Source organism: Meriones unguiculatus, chromosome 3 (genome assembly GCF_030254825.1).
Source record: "Meriones unguiculatus strain TT.TT164.6M chromosome 3, Bangor_MerUng_6.1, whole genome shotgun sequence".
Taxonomy (NCBI): Eukaryota; Metazoa; Chordata; class Mammalia; order Rodentia; family Muridae; genus Meriones; species Meriones unguiculatus.
Window position 1 is genome coordinate 135,827,238 of NC_083351.1, and position 15,213 is coordinate 135,842,450.

Here is a 15,213-nt window from a genome sequence, read left to right on the forward strand (position 1 = left end):
AACAGAAAGGCTGTCCTCTCTGCTGACCAGTGAGGCCAGGTCTAGGCGGTCCCTAGGCATTGAAGGGTTTCTGGGTCCCAGATGCCAAGGGCCTTGGCATTCTTCTCTGTAATCCCAGAAGGTCCTGTGCTCCCAGAAGTCAGCAACAAGAGGCTGTGCCTCCTTCCCCCTCTTCCTCTGTCCCCTCCCTTGATTAAGGCTCAGGAGCGGGAACTCAGGGGAGCCCTGGGCAACGTCTATCCTGTTTGGGATGCTCTTGGCCTTGGAATGGACACAACCCAGGAACTACCTAGAGGCCGGCTTCTCAGACTTAGAAGGGTGGCCTGCAGATGGCAGCACATGTTTGAAGCTTTGCCTGAGCCTTCAGAACCAGCATGCAGTGGAAGGTTGAAAGGGCGCCCTTCTAAGATCCCCACAGAGGGCAGGAAGGGAGGTTGCCTGTGGGTTTTAGCCACAGGAGGCTCCAGGGAAAACCAGTGATGAACCGTTTACTGGAAGGGTTGAGGCAAGGATGGAGAAAAGGTGCGGGGAGGACTGAAGCACAGGTTGGAATTTGGCATTTTCAAGGAATCCTGGGGGAGGTTTTATTTTAAGTATTTTTTAAAGGGTTTGTTTTATTATTTTATGAGAATAACCATTTTTGCCTGCATTAAGGTCCACAGGCACCGTGTGCCATATGTGCTCATGGAGATCAGAAGAAGACATCAAATCCCCATGGAGCTGGAATTACAAATGGTCTTGAGCCACCACATAGGAGCTGGAAACTAAACCTCAGTCCTCTCCAGGAACACCAGCGCTCTTAACTGTCAGCCATCCCTTCAGCACGGACTTTTACTTAAAATGTAAGAGCTCGGTTATCCATCCCTTCCAGTTCTGCTGGAGTCTTGGGTATGCTGTGTCCCCAGTGCGCAGCGCAGCTGCAGGACACCCAACGTGAGCATGGCCATCACAGTGCCAGGCCAGGGTGAACAGGGCAGAGCAACGGGAAAACAAAGGGACAGGGTGCACACACAGGCTGTGCCTCGCCCCTCTACATGATGTCTTCCTGAGCCCCTCACCCTCAGCTTCACTCTCCAGTTAGTCGCTTCAGCTCTTCTCAGGGCTTTCCTCCCCTTGGATGCAGTGGACATTCTAGATGATGATCCCTTTCATGCCCGTTTCCTCGGGTTCCTTTGTTACCAGTCACAGAGCTACAGTGCTGTGCTTCAGTGTCCCCACATGTCACCACTAGTGCCATTAGCTAAGTGACTGAACATTCTCTTCTCCGCCCACAGGAAAGTTTCATGACGACAAAGATACAACTGTTACCCAGGACCCAACATGGGAGTGTGACCCTCAGAAGAGATCCGTGCACATGAGGAATGAGTCATCCCCTGGAACAGCATGTACTTCTAACCACTGAGCCATCTACCCAACCTACTAGACAATCAATTTTTATGGACTGATATAATATCTATCTTATATAAGAAAGGAGCCTCCCAGCCTCGTCTGTCACCCTACTCTCACAAGTGACTGGTGTTATGCGTTAACTACATTAGGATGTGTGTGTGTGTCTGTGTGTCTGTATGCGTGTGTGTATGCATATGTGTGTGTGTATCCATGAAGTATAGTGGGTTCCACCCGATGGAGTGAACCATCATGGCAGAGCAGGGTGTATGTAGTCAGGATTGTCCCATTCTCCAAGAGAGCAGGCTGCTTTCAGGAAAGACCCGAGTGAAGGGTACAAGGATCTGGGGCATCAGAGAAAGCATGATAAAGGCATGGCACTGTGCAATGCTCTCTACAGCATGTCTTACCTCACTGTCATATCCACAAATACCTAACCCAGGAAGCAGGTCACCAGCTTGCTACACAGAAGGCCTATGATGTCAAATCGCTACCCCAGAGTGCTGAGCACAGTCTAGAGAGTGTAGGCCTGAATAGGGCCCAGATGGCAGAGCCTGGGAAACATGGACTAACTCTCTTGTCAGGTGGTTTTGAGTCTCTAGGTACCGCGAGTTGGGCCCCATCCCCAGTTTGACTGTCTTTGCTGTTGTTGTTACCAATATTCCCTTCCTTAAGCATCCAGATGATCCCTGTATGGTGGTCTGTGTTGGCAAAACTAAGCTGTCAAAAGCCCAACACAGCTGAGCAGTGGAGGTGCACACCTTTGATCCCAGGACTCAGGAGGCAGGGGCAGGCAGATCTCTGAGTTCAAGGCCAGCCTGGTCTACAGAGTGAGTTCCAGAACAGCCAGTGCTACACGGAGATACTCTGTCTCTTGAAAAATAAAATAAAATAAACAAGAAACAAAACAAACTTACTAAAAGCCCAACACAAAGATGGCATCTCAACCCTGGAAGAAGGACGTTTCAGAGCAGTAAGGGGGAGGTGTGTCCAGTGCTGGGTGATGTGAAAACAAGCCCAGCATTTAGGTTCACACCCCGAGAAGCTGTGTGGGCATCCAGGGGCCAGCTTCTGGAATTGCTCCTAATAACCACCCTCGGAGTTCCTTGCTGAACGGCTTTTGGGAAGATATTCATGGGTGAAGCAGCTTGCAAGCGCCAAGGAGCAGAGCCCACCCCCAGTCCCCAGCCAGCGCACAGGTCTACATTTCTTCAGTTTTATTATTACAAACATACCACAGCTCCATCACACTCAGGAAATCTGGATTCTACATGTTCTACACACCCTTTCTTTTCTACCTGGGAAGGGTCAGATTGAAGCGTCCAAGCCATGGTTAGATACAAGACATTTGACAGAAACACTTCAATTCATAGCTTATAGTGATGCCGTTTCTCCAGCTGTACAAGAGCCTTACAGAACCATGCCAGGGCTTTCCAGAGTGCTGAACTGCTTGATTCACATTGTGAGCTCCAAAATGCTGCAGCTCCCTTTTCCAGGCCCTTGGCACAGTCAGGATATCCTAGGCTTCGGAGAAGGTCCTTCTTGGAAGTCCGTGCCAGGCAATGACTGCCAGAGATGTGCATTCAGTGGGTCAACAGCCATGATTAGAAGGATCCAAAGCTAGAAAGACCCTGTCTCTCCTTCACCCCTTCCCTACCCATCCAAGGCTCGGATCGAATATGGCGCAGCCCATGTATGTTAAAGTGGGATATTTGGTTTCCGAAACATTCAATGGTCTCTTTGGCAAACTGAGGGAAACCGGCAGGAAGCGGCTGCGGCACACTCCTCCTTGGTCCTTGTTGCTAATGCTTCATCCTTTCCAGTAACCGCTGATAGACAGGGGCTGAAAACAAGAAGCACAGAAGCCGGTAAGATGCAGGTGTCCCACTGTCTGTCTGGGACTCTTACTTCATCTTTCTGTCTTGGTACCAGGGAATGAACCTAGAGCCTCATGCATGCTGGGCAAATGAGGTACTCATTCTCTCTTCTTATTTCTGACACAAGGTCTCACTAGGTTGATCAGACAGCTTTGAACACATTCCGTAGCCCATCTAGGCCCTAAGCTAGCAGTCCTCCTGCCTCAGATTTCCGGGGTGCTGGGATCATGTACCATCAGGCCCAGCTTCAGAATCCCATGGATGGAAGCCTGTGGCCTCCCTCTGCCTTGTATCATGTAAACAGCAGGAGTTTGGGGTTGTGGAACTTCATTCTTTGTTCAGTATTTGATGTTTCTGGGTTTTTCTTTGTCTATCAGCTTAGAATGATACCCTCTGTGTGGTCGCCTACCAAGCCCTGTGCAGTCTCCCCAGGCGACGTGAGGCCAAAGTCACATTCACCCCACGGGCTGTCACTCCCCTCTCTTCATGTTACGGAGAAGGAAACTAGATTTTCTGTGTCTGACCCTAAAGGCCAGCCTTGCTTTACTGCACACAACATGGCGATCTGTACGCAACAGATGGCAGGCTTGGGTGTGCTGGGGACTGATGGGCTCAGCAGCCCAGAAGGGATCACAAACCCAGATACTTACCGAGCCGCACAGACCTCTGGGCAGCCTGAAAGAACAAACAAAGAAACAAACACACACACACACACACAAAACACAAGACAAGTCAGTCTTTCTTTTGCTTTTTGTTTTTTCTTCCCTTCTCCTCTGTCTCTCTTTCTCCTCCCTTCCCTTACCCCTGGCTGGTCTAGAAAGTGACATGTAGACCAAGCTATCCTGGAACTTTGGCAACCATTCAAAGTGGGACTGTGGTTGTGCGTTATGCCTCCCTAAGGTGTCAGGCTTCCTGGCATGTATTGTCACTGACCGCGCATATGGAGAGGGTTTGCACTTTGCCACCCTTACTTAAAACAAATGTTGAGGTGGGGGTGGGAAGAAGGAAAGTCACCCCCTCAGTTAGCCTTGGTGGCCCTTGGCTGCACGAGGCCCTTACATAGAAGGTAGACATTCCTGGAGAGACCCCAAGCTAGGCTTTTCCACTGAGACCAGAGCTTAGAGCTAAGGGATCAGCTGAAGCGTCTCCCAAGAGTATGAGCTCAGCCCTTCTGGAGGAGAGCTCTGTTCAAAAGTGGAGAGCCGTGCTAGCCTTCCAGTCTTCAGGGTCAGAACTTTACCTTCTTCTCCTGAAACCAAAGCTTTAGTAAGTTCTAATGGGCGTCACCTGACTCAAGGGACCCCTCGCCATGCCCTGAGCTGCCTGGGGACCCATTGAGGAAGCTCAGGAAGAGAAAGACCCTGAGGAAGAGGCGGGCAGGGCCGAGGCTAGCTCTGCACACACTGCAGAGGGTAGGTGAGCCTTGGGAAACAGGGGGTGGACTCAGAATCTCGGCCGCCAGGTTGCTCTGGCATGAATTCAGAGTGGGCTGCCCACTTAGGCCAGGTGGATCCCAGGGCCGCTTTCCTCATCTGTGACTTGCCGGTGGGGAGAACACATACCCTGGAAAATGCTGATGCTTGTTTGAAGATTTCAAGGGCAGAGTCCGCCAACTCATCTCCTCGCTCTTGTGGCCGGTTGGCTAGAGAGGAAAGGAAAGCCACCCGCATCTTAGTGAACACACAGCCATCAGTGCCCCATGCACACGAATGACATCTGGGCCCTCTCTCCCACCAGCATCCACATAAAAATATACACACGAGGTGAGGTCCGAGTTGGGGTAGAACAGTAAGAAATATGTCCTGAAGTTCTGTAGCTTGTCACCTTGAAACCACAGTTCCCGATTCGCTATTCGGTCAGTGACAGGGAAGCCATGCCAATGGGCACCTTCAGGTTAGGACCACATGTGGGGACTTCCTCACCTGGTGGCTGCAGAACGCTGTTGATGGCATAGACCACACCATTTGTGGCCATGATGTCAGCTTCGGCAACGGGTTCCTTGTTGACACTCACGACATTGTTTTTCTAAGGGAAGAGACGACAGTTGTTAAATGGGCAGCCTCAGCAGGCATCTGACAATTGCATACCCATCCTGGGCATAAGTGGCAGGACTTTTGGTGAGCAGCTGCCCTTGCCCTCTGCAGACTTCCACCACCTTATGTAGGCTCAGTGCCCTGCACTCAGCAAAAATCTTGCCCTCATCACAGTGGAGATCAAGGAGGGAGGTTGTGTCTTAACAGAAGTGGGAGCTGAGGTACAAGAAAGGCTTGTGCCTGTGACACAGGATCCAGCACCTGACACTCAGTCCTGAGAGATCCTCAGTGATCTTCAGTTAAACAGACCTCTCCGCGCCTTCTCCTCACACTCCCCAGGGAGGTGGCGAGCAAGGGATACCAAAGATCCAGAAGAAGGAGCAGATTGCCACAGCTGGCTCCCACCCTCAGGATGCCTCTGCTGGGTCAGGCTGGCCCTTTCTAGGGTAGGGACACTCTGAACACAGCTCCAGAGTGGAGTGGCACATCAACACACAGCAAGAGAGGCTCCCACAGCAGGCTCAGAATGGAAGGGACTCTTAGAACACCGCTCCTGCAATAGCTCAGTGGGTGCCTGGGTTTGGGGACTGGAGCTGAGGAGGAAGGGAGGGACTGATCTCTCCAGAAGAGTGACTACTTCCCACTTTCTAAAGGGCTTCTTCACAATCCACACCAGATGCTCTACTTCCCTGAACATCTGGAAGTTCTCACTTGCGTCTGACTATAATCTCTCTTGGTATCCCTTGGGCGATTTTTCTCTTTTCTCTCTTTCTTTGGACAAACCACAGTCGAAGGTTCCGTTAGCATCCTAAAAGTTGTGTGCATGGTGAGGTGTGCCCTAGCCCCTTCACAGCGTTGCACAGCCAACCTTGACGCACTCACCGAGCTGACTTCCAGCTTGTCCCCTTGGAGGGACTTGAGCCGCACAAGGGCCCCGATGCCTCCGCTCACCCGGATTTCATCGCCAATGTGGTATTTCAGGATGTTGCTAAGTTCCTTGGCATTTGCTGTAAGATTGTGGAAGGACAGGGTGCTGTTAAGTACAACAGTGGTGACAGGTGAGGTTAAGGAACAAGAGGAAGTATGGCCGGCTTCTTCAGAGCAGGACAGAAGTGATCACCGAATACCTACTGTGTATACAACCCACTGAGCACACAGCCCGGGACCCACCATTTCCTAATGGTGAACAGGACAGACATGGCTGTGACCTGGCCCTGTAGCCAGCAGGCAAAGAAGGAGTTAATCCATACTCCTCTGTGGGTATGACTCATGTTTCCATGAGCTAAATATTTGCCTGGAAAGCCAGGGACCTTTCCAGTGCCGGCATCTGGGACGCTTCATCTGGGACGTGGCTCCTGCCGACTATAACACAGTAGTGAAATATTTACATATTATGCCCTCAAGTGCATTTTCTGCTAGAGATAGCTACTTCCTGGATGGAGGACTTGAAAGATTGAACAGCTGTGCTTCGGAGGAGCCATGGAGCTGATGAGGTCAGGGCCGAGGCAGTGGTTCCCTGCACAGCATCCTTCCTCGGCACATCACCACACTCCTGACAGCCCACACCCATTCCTCTGCCAACTGGGTCAGGCCTCCGATGCCTTCCCTGGGTTACACGAAAGGTGGCACCTAAACCTGCCAGCCGCACCCTGCTCTCTGACCGTCCCACAGTCAGCCAGTGGCTTATTTCCCCATGGCTCATGAGTGGCTATTCCCAAGGCCATGAAACTCAGAGGAAAATGTAAAGCATTTTAGAGAGTTCATTGGTTCCCAGCACAGCTATACAGAGCTGGGAGATAGAGCCACCTGTACCAACAGACTCCCAGGCTGACGTTGATGCTAGTAAGAGTCCTACCCCCAAAACAAGTCCCAGAGGAGCAAAGCGAAGCCAGTCTCCTGGAGACAGGGCCTCCTGTCTGGGTCCTCCACACCAAGTCCATCCTTCCTTCCCCAGGTCCCATTTACTCTGTCCCCAGGACTTGAGTTTTTGGGGGTGGGAGGACTTCCTCTACACCCCTCCCCCACTCTCATACAACTGGAAAGGAGGGAATTTGAGCAGGCTCAGGCCACCTGGGAGATATTCCATTCTTTCAGGGCTGAGAGGGGATGGGAAGTTTATGTTCAGTGAACTTCTCCCCTCGTCTCTGGAACCTGCGTCAGCACCAGACACAGGCATTTGCTTGGCAATAAAGAAAATTAAACAGGACACAAATTTAGCTCCTTGCTGACTGCAATCTGAGCCTTCCATTCTCCTGCAGGCAGGGATGCATAAACAAGGTTTGTTCCCCAGCTGGCTAAGCTGCTTTCCTGCTCGCTCTTTCCCCCCTTCCCTGGCTCACCTTGCTGGGAGGGCAGGCATGCACCAGAGCTAAAGCCCATCTCTCCATCCCATTTCACTGTCATCGCCACTATTAATGGAACACATGTGCCTTGTCCTGTGTGCTACATTCAGCCTGTATCATAGTGAGCCAGGGACTCTTGCCGACCTCATTCCTCTAATGGGGAAACTGAGGCTCAGCAGGCCAACCGGGGCTCACCTACATTCTCAGGCACCACCCTTAGCTAAGTTTCCCAAGGAAGGCTTTTTTAATCTCTGAGGACATTTAATGAGGGCAAGTGTTTTCATTATCTCAGATCCCCAGTGGAAAGCACAGCTCAGGGACTGGACTGACTGTCATTGGCCTAATTTCCTTTCGTCTGGCACCGTGCCCACAGAAGCTGAGTGTTAGCACCTCTGCCCTCCTATAAACAGCTAAAAGCCAACCGGCCCAAGGGAGGGAAGGAAGGGTGCCATACCCGCCTTTGCCATGGTCCTACTATGACTGTATGGCTATGGCTGTTTCCCTGGTTCCTGCCCCCTCTCCGCCCCATTTTCCACCATTGCCACTGTTAGCTGTTCCCCTTAATGCTGCCCACATGTCTACAATACAGCCGAATCACTAAATCCCTTCGCAATGCATCACGTGAACGCTGCTATGGCCCGGAAATACCGCTGTTTCAGAAAAGTGGGAATATCTGCTTTCAATTGCTCCTTACCCAAGAGTTTGTTCAGTTCTTCTGGAGGCATGGCTTGGAAAGCTTCATTGGTGGGAGCAAAAACAGTGTAGACCCCTTCCCGGTTGAGGGTCTCCATCAAGCCTGCAGACTGGATAGCGGCCACCAGCATGCTGTGGACAAACACCAGGAAAGGGACAGTTTGCACCTCATGCCAGGAACGACGGTTGTACTTTACAGCTTTTCACTGAGCACGAATGTCATGCAGAAGAAAAATGGCCGGAGGGGACGAAGGGAAGAGAAGTGAGAACTGGCTAAAGCAGTGTCTGCGGAGTGTGAGTGTGTGACCCTGGGAGGCAGGGGTCCAGCCCCGAGTCGGAGCAAGTCGGAGACAGAGGGAGCAGGGCAAGAAAGCAGAGTGGTACAGTGGCCTTAGCTGCCAATAAATGAAATGCAGAAAGAGAGAGAGAGGGCCCCTAAAGCCCCTTAGCTCACTAGTGACTTTCTGGAGTGAGTGCTAGCCTTGTGTTTTAGTAATAAAGATGTGTCCTCCCCCCTCCCATGAGTATAAGGCTTATGCCGCTAGCCAGAGCCCTGCTTCCCAACTTATGGTTTCAAGGAGACCCTTATCCTCTCCACACCCCGACTGTGGATGGTCATACCAGTGTGTCACTGGCATTTCGCCACCCCTTGGGCAGTAGGATAAAAGAGCTGTGGTCCAGCAGGAGCACATGGCAGAAGCTCGGCCCTAGGGTGAAACTGGTTACCTAAAACGGTTGTCTCCTTTCAGGACATCCATAATAGTCCCCATTGGGGGGGTGAGCATCCGGTCCATGGTGAACAGGCTCCCGTACCGGCCCCGCTTGTCATGGGCAGCAATGCAGCTGTTTTCAATGCAGAGGCTCTGCGCAGAGGAGGGGCAAAGAGAAGAAGATGGCGATCCTCCCAGGCAGGGGCCACCAGATTTGTTCAAAGCCAATGGTAATGAGGTGTTCCCCAAGGAAGCATGGGCACGATGGTTCTGATAAAATCACACAGGGACTCGATGACAATGTCAGGCTTATAAGAGGTCCAACGACAAAGGCCAAATAGATGGGCTAGAGGGAGTTGACCACTTGGTTGATTTCACTGGCCACTGGACACCTTTGGCCAAGTGTTCCTGTTTAATCCCTGGCCAGGAACAATGCCACCTTGACCTTTCTATTTGCTATGGAAAGGTCCTGGAACGAGGAGAGCTGAGCTTCACCGGGCTTCTCTTCACATAAGCCTGGAAAGGCTCACAATCTCCACCCCTTTTCCCCTGTTCATCCTGTTGAGTCCTAGGTAGCCTCACTGCTCAGCAATACAGTTAGGTCTGAGCCTCATTCCCCAAGCCTGCAGGAAAGGAAGTGTCAGCCAGCATCATGCATACTTTCCAGAAACTGCTTCCCCTTTATTAGAAGCCAGCTCTTACATAAGCTCTTGGCTACTGAGAACTTAAACACACACACACACACACACACACACACACACACTTTGTGGAGCTAAAAGCCAAAGAAGGGGTGTGAGTTAGAACTTACATTTCGATAAACAAAAACTCGCAGTTTTTTGCCGCCCAGCGTGTTCAGTGTCTGTCCGTGGTACAAATACTTAGAGGCCAGCTGTTCTTTGACCAGGTGGTTCAGAAGCAAAGTCTTCATTTGGGCATCAATGTGAGGTGTGCCATCTGTAAGCAGAGGAGCGGACAGACCAGAGAGATGGGCTCCTGAGGTGAAACGGATGCTAAGAGACACATGTATGGCAGAAAGCCCATCCCTCTGGGGTTTGGAAATGAAGACAGAAAGTAGGGTGGCTGCCAAACCCCTTAACATTCGGCATCTAGCATAGAAAAAAAATAGGTGCAGCTATTGAGGGTGTTTGTTGTTTTGCTCTCAGAAGGAGGAGAGGGTCTTTCTTGCTGACCCCATGACAGCAGCTCAGCTGACCTCTGCCCATATACACTGATGTTAGCCCTGCAAACAAAAAGCTGAGGCCTGCTCTGCTCTTCTGACAGATGCAAAGTACTGAGTTCTGAGGAAAAGAACCCCAATACATTCTTGGCTGTTTCAGATAAACAAGGGGCAGTCCAAAGTTTCCGATACAGTCACATCTGCTTTGGACTTCGGTGGGTGGAAGGGTCCAAAGCTGTTGTAAATCAGGGCAGTGCTGTAGGGATGGGGCAGCTGTCCCAGAGACAACAGAACAGCAGAGTGCTTTCCCCATGTTACCTTTGAACACAGAATTCAGAGGGGCCAGGAAGGTCAGCTGCTCTTTTCCAGAAATATGTGAGCTGAGGCCAGCCTGTCTGAGGAGGTCGATGGCCGTGGAGACTTCAGATTCTGCAGCCAGCTCAAGCAATGTCTTGGCTACAGGAAGAAGAAATGAAGTTCAAAAGGTAACGGGCCGTGTGTGTACATGTCATGGTCAACCCCAGAGTGGGGACTGACATCAGCAGGAACCTCTAATCTTGAGGACCACCAGCCTTCTAAACAGAGCAGAGCCCAGCATGCCTGTGTCATCAAAAAACCTAGCTTGCTGGGAGATACGGCGAGAGTCACTGGCAGAAGGCAACACTCTCCTGGGCCCCACCGTGGCTCGGCCAGGACCCATTTGACTCTGGAGGGGAAGCGGCCATGGCCTGTGTGGCTGCTTCTGAAGATACACCCGTAGGAAGAGAATGGATTCTTTCCTGAGGGATTCCTACTCTCAGGCTAGGTGGAGAACAAAGTCCAGCCTGTCATCTTCCCTGGGTCAGTGGCCTTGAGTTCTTTAAGGAGAGCAAATGCTGATGTCAGCAAATGCCCCTCTGTGCTTGACCACAGCATGAAAGCCAGAAAGGGCTCTCAGATGGTGGCTCCCTCCCTCCTTAGGTACCTTAACATATTCCAATCGCCTCAAGATAGTGTCCAGACCCATGGCTCCCAGGTTCACAGAAGGTACAGGGCTGTGTACTGCACCAAGGGTGGGAAGTGACCCAAAATATTGTGGAATACCCTGGCCCCGTCACCAGGGGTGTCAGAAGGGAGAGGAAGTGGGAAGGTCAGAGGCCCCTGCGGCCTACCTACCCGAATCTGGGATGAGCAGCTCGTCAATGAAATGGATGACCCCGTTGGTGGCCAGGACGTCTTTGTTGGAGATGACAGCCTTCCCGTTGATGGTCAGCATGTCCCCGCTACAGCCCACCTCCAGGGTGGTACCTTCCAGGGTCTCCATGGACAGCCCAGCAACAATGGCCTCAGCGCACATAGCTGACTTCAGGATGTGGTTGTTCAGCAGGTCTGCAGCGGGACAGGACAGGACACAGGGCTAGAGCTTGCTGCGGCCTATCAACAGGGGCCAGCTCTGAGTCTGCCCACAGCTGAGGATTCTGCTGGAGTGCCACAGGGTGCCCATCCCCATCTCTTGCTAACACTAGCTAACACCACTGAGGCTTTGCAGTCAAATTTCCTGAGCTCAAATTCTCTGGCTGCTGACCAGCTGTGGAATCCTGGGCCAGCCACTTAGCCTCCTCATGAGTAAACAGATGAGGCTGACATTGTCTCCTGGACCTGCAATGTAAACCTCTCTTCAACAGAGAAACAGCAGCCATTCATCCTGAGCCCTGGGCTTCGGGGTGTAGTCTCCTAATGGGCCAGGGAGAAGGGGAAACCTTCAACATGGGTCTTTTAAGTCTTAGGCCTTTATAAGACTTAGAATGAGGCAGGAAATGATGCACACTGTCCCCAAAGGGTAGCTGTGTAGTGACTGGTTTGCGCAAAGCAGGGCCCTGTCCTTTGTGGCGATAGGTACAGACTTGAAAGGAGAAGGCTGGGGTCTACATCAACAGCTCCATATGTCTTGTCTTAGAGGATGCGCCTTGCTCACTCATGTGTCTGGGTGCTACTTTGGAGATCTGTTTTGAGGTGCTCAGAAGCTGAAGTCTCCCCACCCACACCCAAGAAGGCTTTTAGGCATTCCTGTGTGCAGAGGAAGCAGCAAGGTCCAGCCAAGAACACACCCCACTTCCACCCCAGGTCCCCAGACTGCTGCTCTCTGGTGTCTCCAAGTTCCATTGCCTCAGCTTCAACACCAAGGCAAGTGTGGGTTAGCATTGATTGTGGGAACCAAAACTACCCTGTCACGGTTAGGAGGATGCTCCGAGGCTGGCTGAGGCCTCAGGATGCTGGAAACGGGCTCTGAAAGCCAGTGCTGACCCATCTCAGTCAGTAGAGAAGGGACAAGACTGTGTGGGGCCAAGAGTGGAGATATGCCTGTAATACCAGCACTTAGAGGCAAGATTGCCTTGAATTTGAGGCTAGCCTCTATTACATAGTGAGCCCTGTCTTAAAATAACAAGAAGACCCCATAAGAATGAGGCCTCTGGGGACTGTGCTTCTTAGAGAAGGAACTAAACTCCTGGGGTGAAGTAGGGGCCATGCAGGGGTGAGGAGGCCAGAACCAGAAGCAAGGCTCCAAAGGAGGTATGGCTGTCCAGGGCTATTTCCTGCTTGTCTGCCAACCACCTAGAGACAGGGCAATATAGACCTCAACCCGCCTCCTTCAAGTCTGTGTCTGTGGCAGCAGAGGGGAGGGCCCTGCTGGGAGCAAACTGGTGATTGCTTAGAAGAAGCAGATAAGCAAAAGACATCTGTTAGGGTCTATAATGAGTTCTGATATCAACGAATGTAAAAATGTGCTCTGTACAAAAGATCTTTTAAGGCATGTTATAGTTTGGATGCTTGATGCCCCTCTCCAAAGGCTGTATGTTAAAGGTTTGGCCCCAGGGTGGTGCTATTGGAAGATGGTGACAACTATTTAAAAGGTAGGGCTAGTGCCTGCCCCCAAAGCCACAGGTTTGAAAGCCATGGGGCCAAGCGATCACGAAATAACACATCCAAGACTGTGAGCCAAAGGAAATCTTTTCGCTTTGCAATCTGGTTATGTCAGGCATATATATGTGCTGAGATTCAACCGACACTCCCATGAAGCATCCCTAGCCCTGGAGGCTATGGACTCTAGCCCTGCCCTCCCCCGTCACTGAACTCAACAGATCATGCTACAGCCTGTGTTGAAGCCTGCTGCCCACCAGGCTTTAACTTCCTGGAAGATTCACTGTGAGGCCCCAGGTCCCAGCCCAGGGCCCATCTGTGTTTTCCGAACTGTCCCTTTCTTCCCGTGTCTGGCCTGAAGAGTTCAGATTCGCAGGGTGTCTGTAACACGTCAAGCCTCTTACATGGCACACTGCCAAGGTAGGTTTAAATGAAGTCATACCTAGTGACATTTGGGGGGAAGGATATAAGCGGGGTGCACTTTGCAGGGTCTAGGGGTTCATGAGGCAGCTTAGTACCAATAATCCTCCAGAAGTCCTGGAATTAAAGAGATCAGGTGGGGGGGGGGCTCCTGATCTACTTCCCATGCCTATCTTAGGGGCTGAAAGAGGGAACCAGCAATGGAAATCAACTGACGGTTGATCCATAACCATTATTTTTGGTTATCCATGAGGCCTCTGACCAGACACAGGAAGACATAAAAAGTGACCGTGATGATTCCACTTGAAGGGTGCCATCACCAACCACCACACTCCAAGCTGCTTAACGCTTGGGCCACTCCAAGCGTTGGGCCACTCCAGTTGCTTCCTTTATCTGGCCAGGGTCAGCTGGGGACTCCCAGCACTGGCTCTGCGTGGCTTGCACAGAGACACGGCTGCTGAGAGTGACAAACCAGGGTTGCAGCAGATACCCGGAAGGTTGTGTCATCAGCACTGGCCTGTGCTACGGTAGGCCGCTCCAAGCAGAGGGTGCTCACCTCTCAGGGCCTCCGGGTCACCCAGGATCCGGTTCAAGGTCTCAGCAGGGATCTTCTCAAAGGCCTCGTTGGTTGGGGCTAAGAATGTGAACTGTCCATCACCCTCCAGCAGGGTGTTGAGTCCTGATGCAGCCACAGCGGCCTGTGGGCAGAGGGAGGATAAGTGCTTCTTAAGCCTGGTGAGGTGCGCACACCCTGGCTCTACCTCCCCTGGGGACTGGAGACACTTAGAGGAATGCCGAGAGAGAGAGAGAGAGAGAGAGAGAGAGAGAGAGAGAGAGAGAAGACTGGCTGAAGTTCTATCTTAACATGGGCTCCACAGCCCTGGACTGTGCTCCAGCCGCGCTGGCCATCTTTCAAGTGTTGAGTGACTTCTCTCCTTCTGACCTCTGGGCCTTTATCCCCACAATTCTCCCTGCCCCTCTTTCTCTGCTTCTTGGACTTCTATTCTTTCAAACCTTGACCAAAATGCCATCCCTCTTGGCACAGGTTCCCGGATGAGCGTCAGCCTGATGGTCATGTCTACCAGCTGTAACCCCACAGTTAGTAGTGATCCCATATCAGGGATTACGTGGTGTAAAGATCACATGACTCGGGGTAACACAGCATCTAGAACAATATCCTAACAGCCGGCGGTACCTCTCACTGCTCCCCGATAGAGGGCCTCCTCCTGGTCGGTAAGGCCTGTAGGATTTCCAGCCCACAGGCTTCCTCCATGCTACCCTGCAGTAGCAGAGATTCTGCTACTGGGATGTTCTCATCTTTTGCACCTCACTACTCAAAGCATCTCTTCCAAAGAAGGCTTTCCTGGCCATCCTTCTTGGCCTACACTGGCCATACCTCCTGGGCTATACTGGACATCCCTCCTGGGATATACTGGACATCCCTCCTGGCTTACACTGGACATCCCTCCTGGCTTACACTGGACATCCCTCTTGGATTACACTGGACATCCCTCCTGGCTTACACTGGACATCCCTCTTGGATTACACTGGACATCCCTCCTGGGACACACTGGACATCCCTCCTGGTCTACACTGCCCACCATTCATTTCCTCCAAGCTCAAGTGTTTTGTCTGTGCAAGTTTCATCTGTCTCCCTAGAAAGAATGGAAGCCACTT

General features: G+C 51.7%; 1 protein-coding gene across 1 annotated transcript in view; it reads right to left on the reverse strand.

Annotated features, from left to right (window-relative positions):
- Positions 1-2,588: 2,588 nt before the first annotated feature.
- Tgfbi (transforming growth factor beta induced) overlaps positions 2,589-15,213 on the reverse strand; it is a 29,000-nt gene continuing 16,375 nt past the window's right edge. The window contains exons 7-17 of the mRNA XM_021651202.2: positions 14,093-14,234; positions 11,374-11,586; positions 10,537-10,674; positions 9,850-9,995; positions 9,058-9,194; positions 8,333-8,463; positions 6,179-6,303; positions 5,186-5,288; positions 4,826-4,905; positions 3,914-3,938; positions 2,589-3,229 (exon numbers count right to left, since the gene is read on the reverse strand). Coding sequence (XP_021506877.1) covers positions 3,189-3,229; positions 3,914-3,938; positions 4,826-4,905; positions 5,186-5,288; positions 6,179-6,303; positions 8,333-8,463; positions 9,058-9,194; positions 9,850-9,995; positions 10,537-10,674; positions 11,374-11,586; positions 14,093-14,234 — 1,281 coding nt within the window. The 3' untranslated portion in view covers positions 2,589-3,188. The remainder of the gene's footprint in view (positions 3,230-3,913; positions 3,939-4,825; positions 4,906-5,185; positions 5,289-6,178; positions 6,304-8,332; positions 8,464-9,057; positions 9,195-9,849; positions 9,996-10,536; positions 10,675-11,373; positions 11,587-14,092; positions 14,235-15,213) is intronic.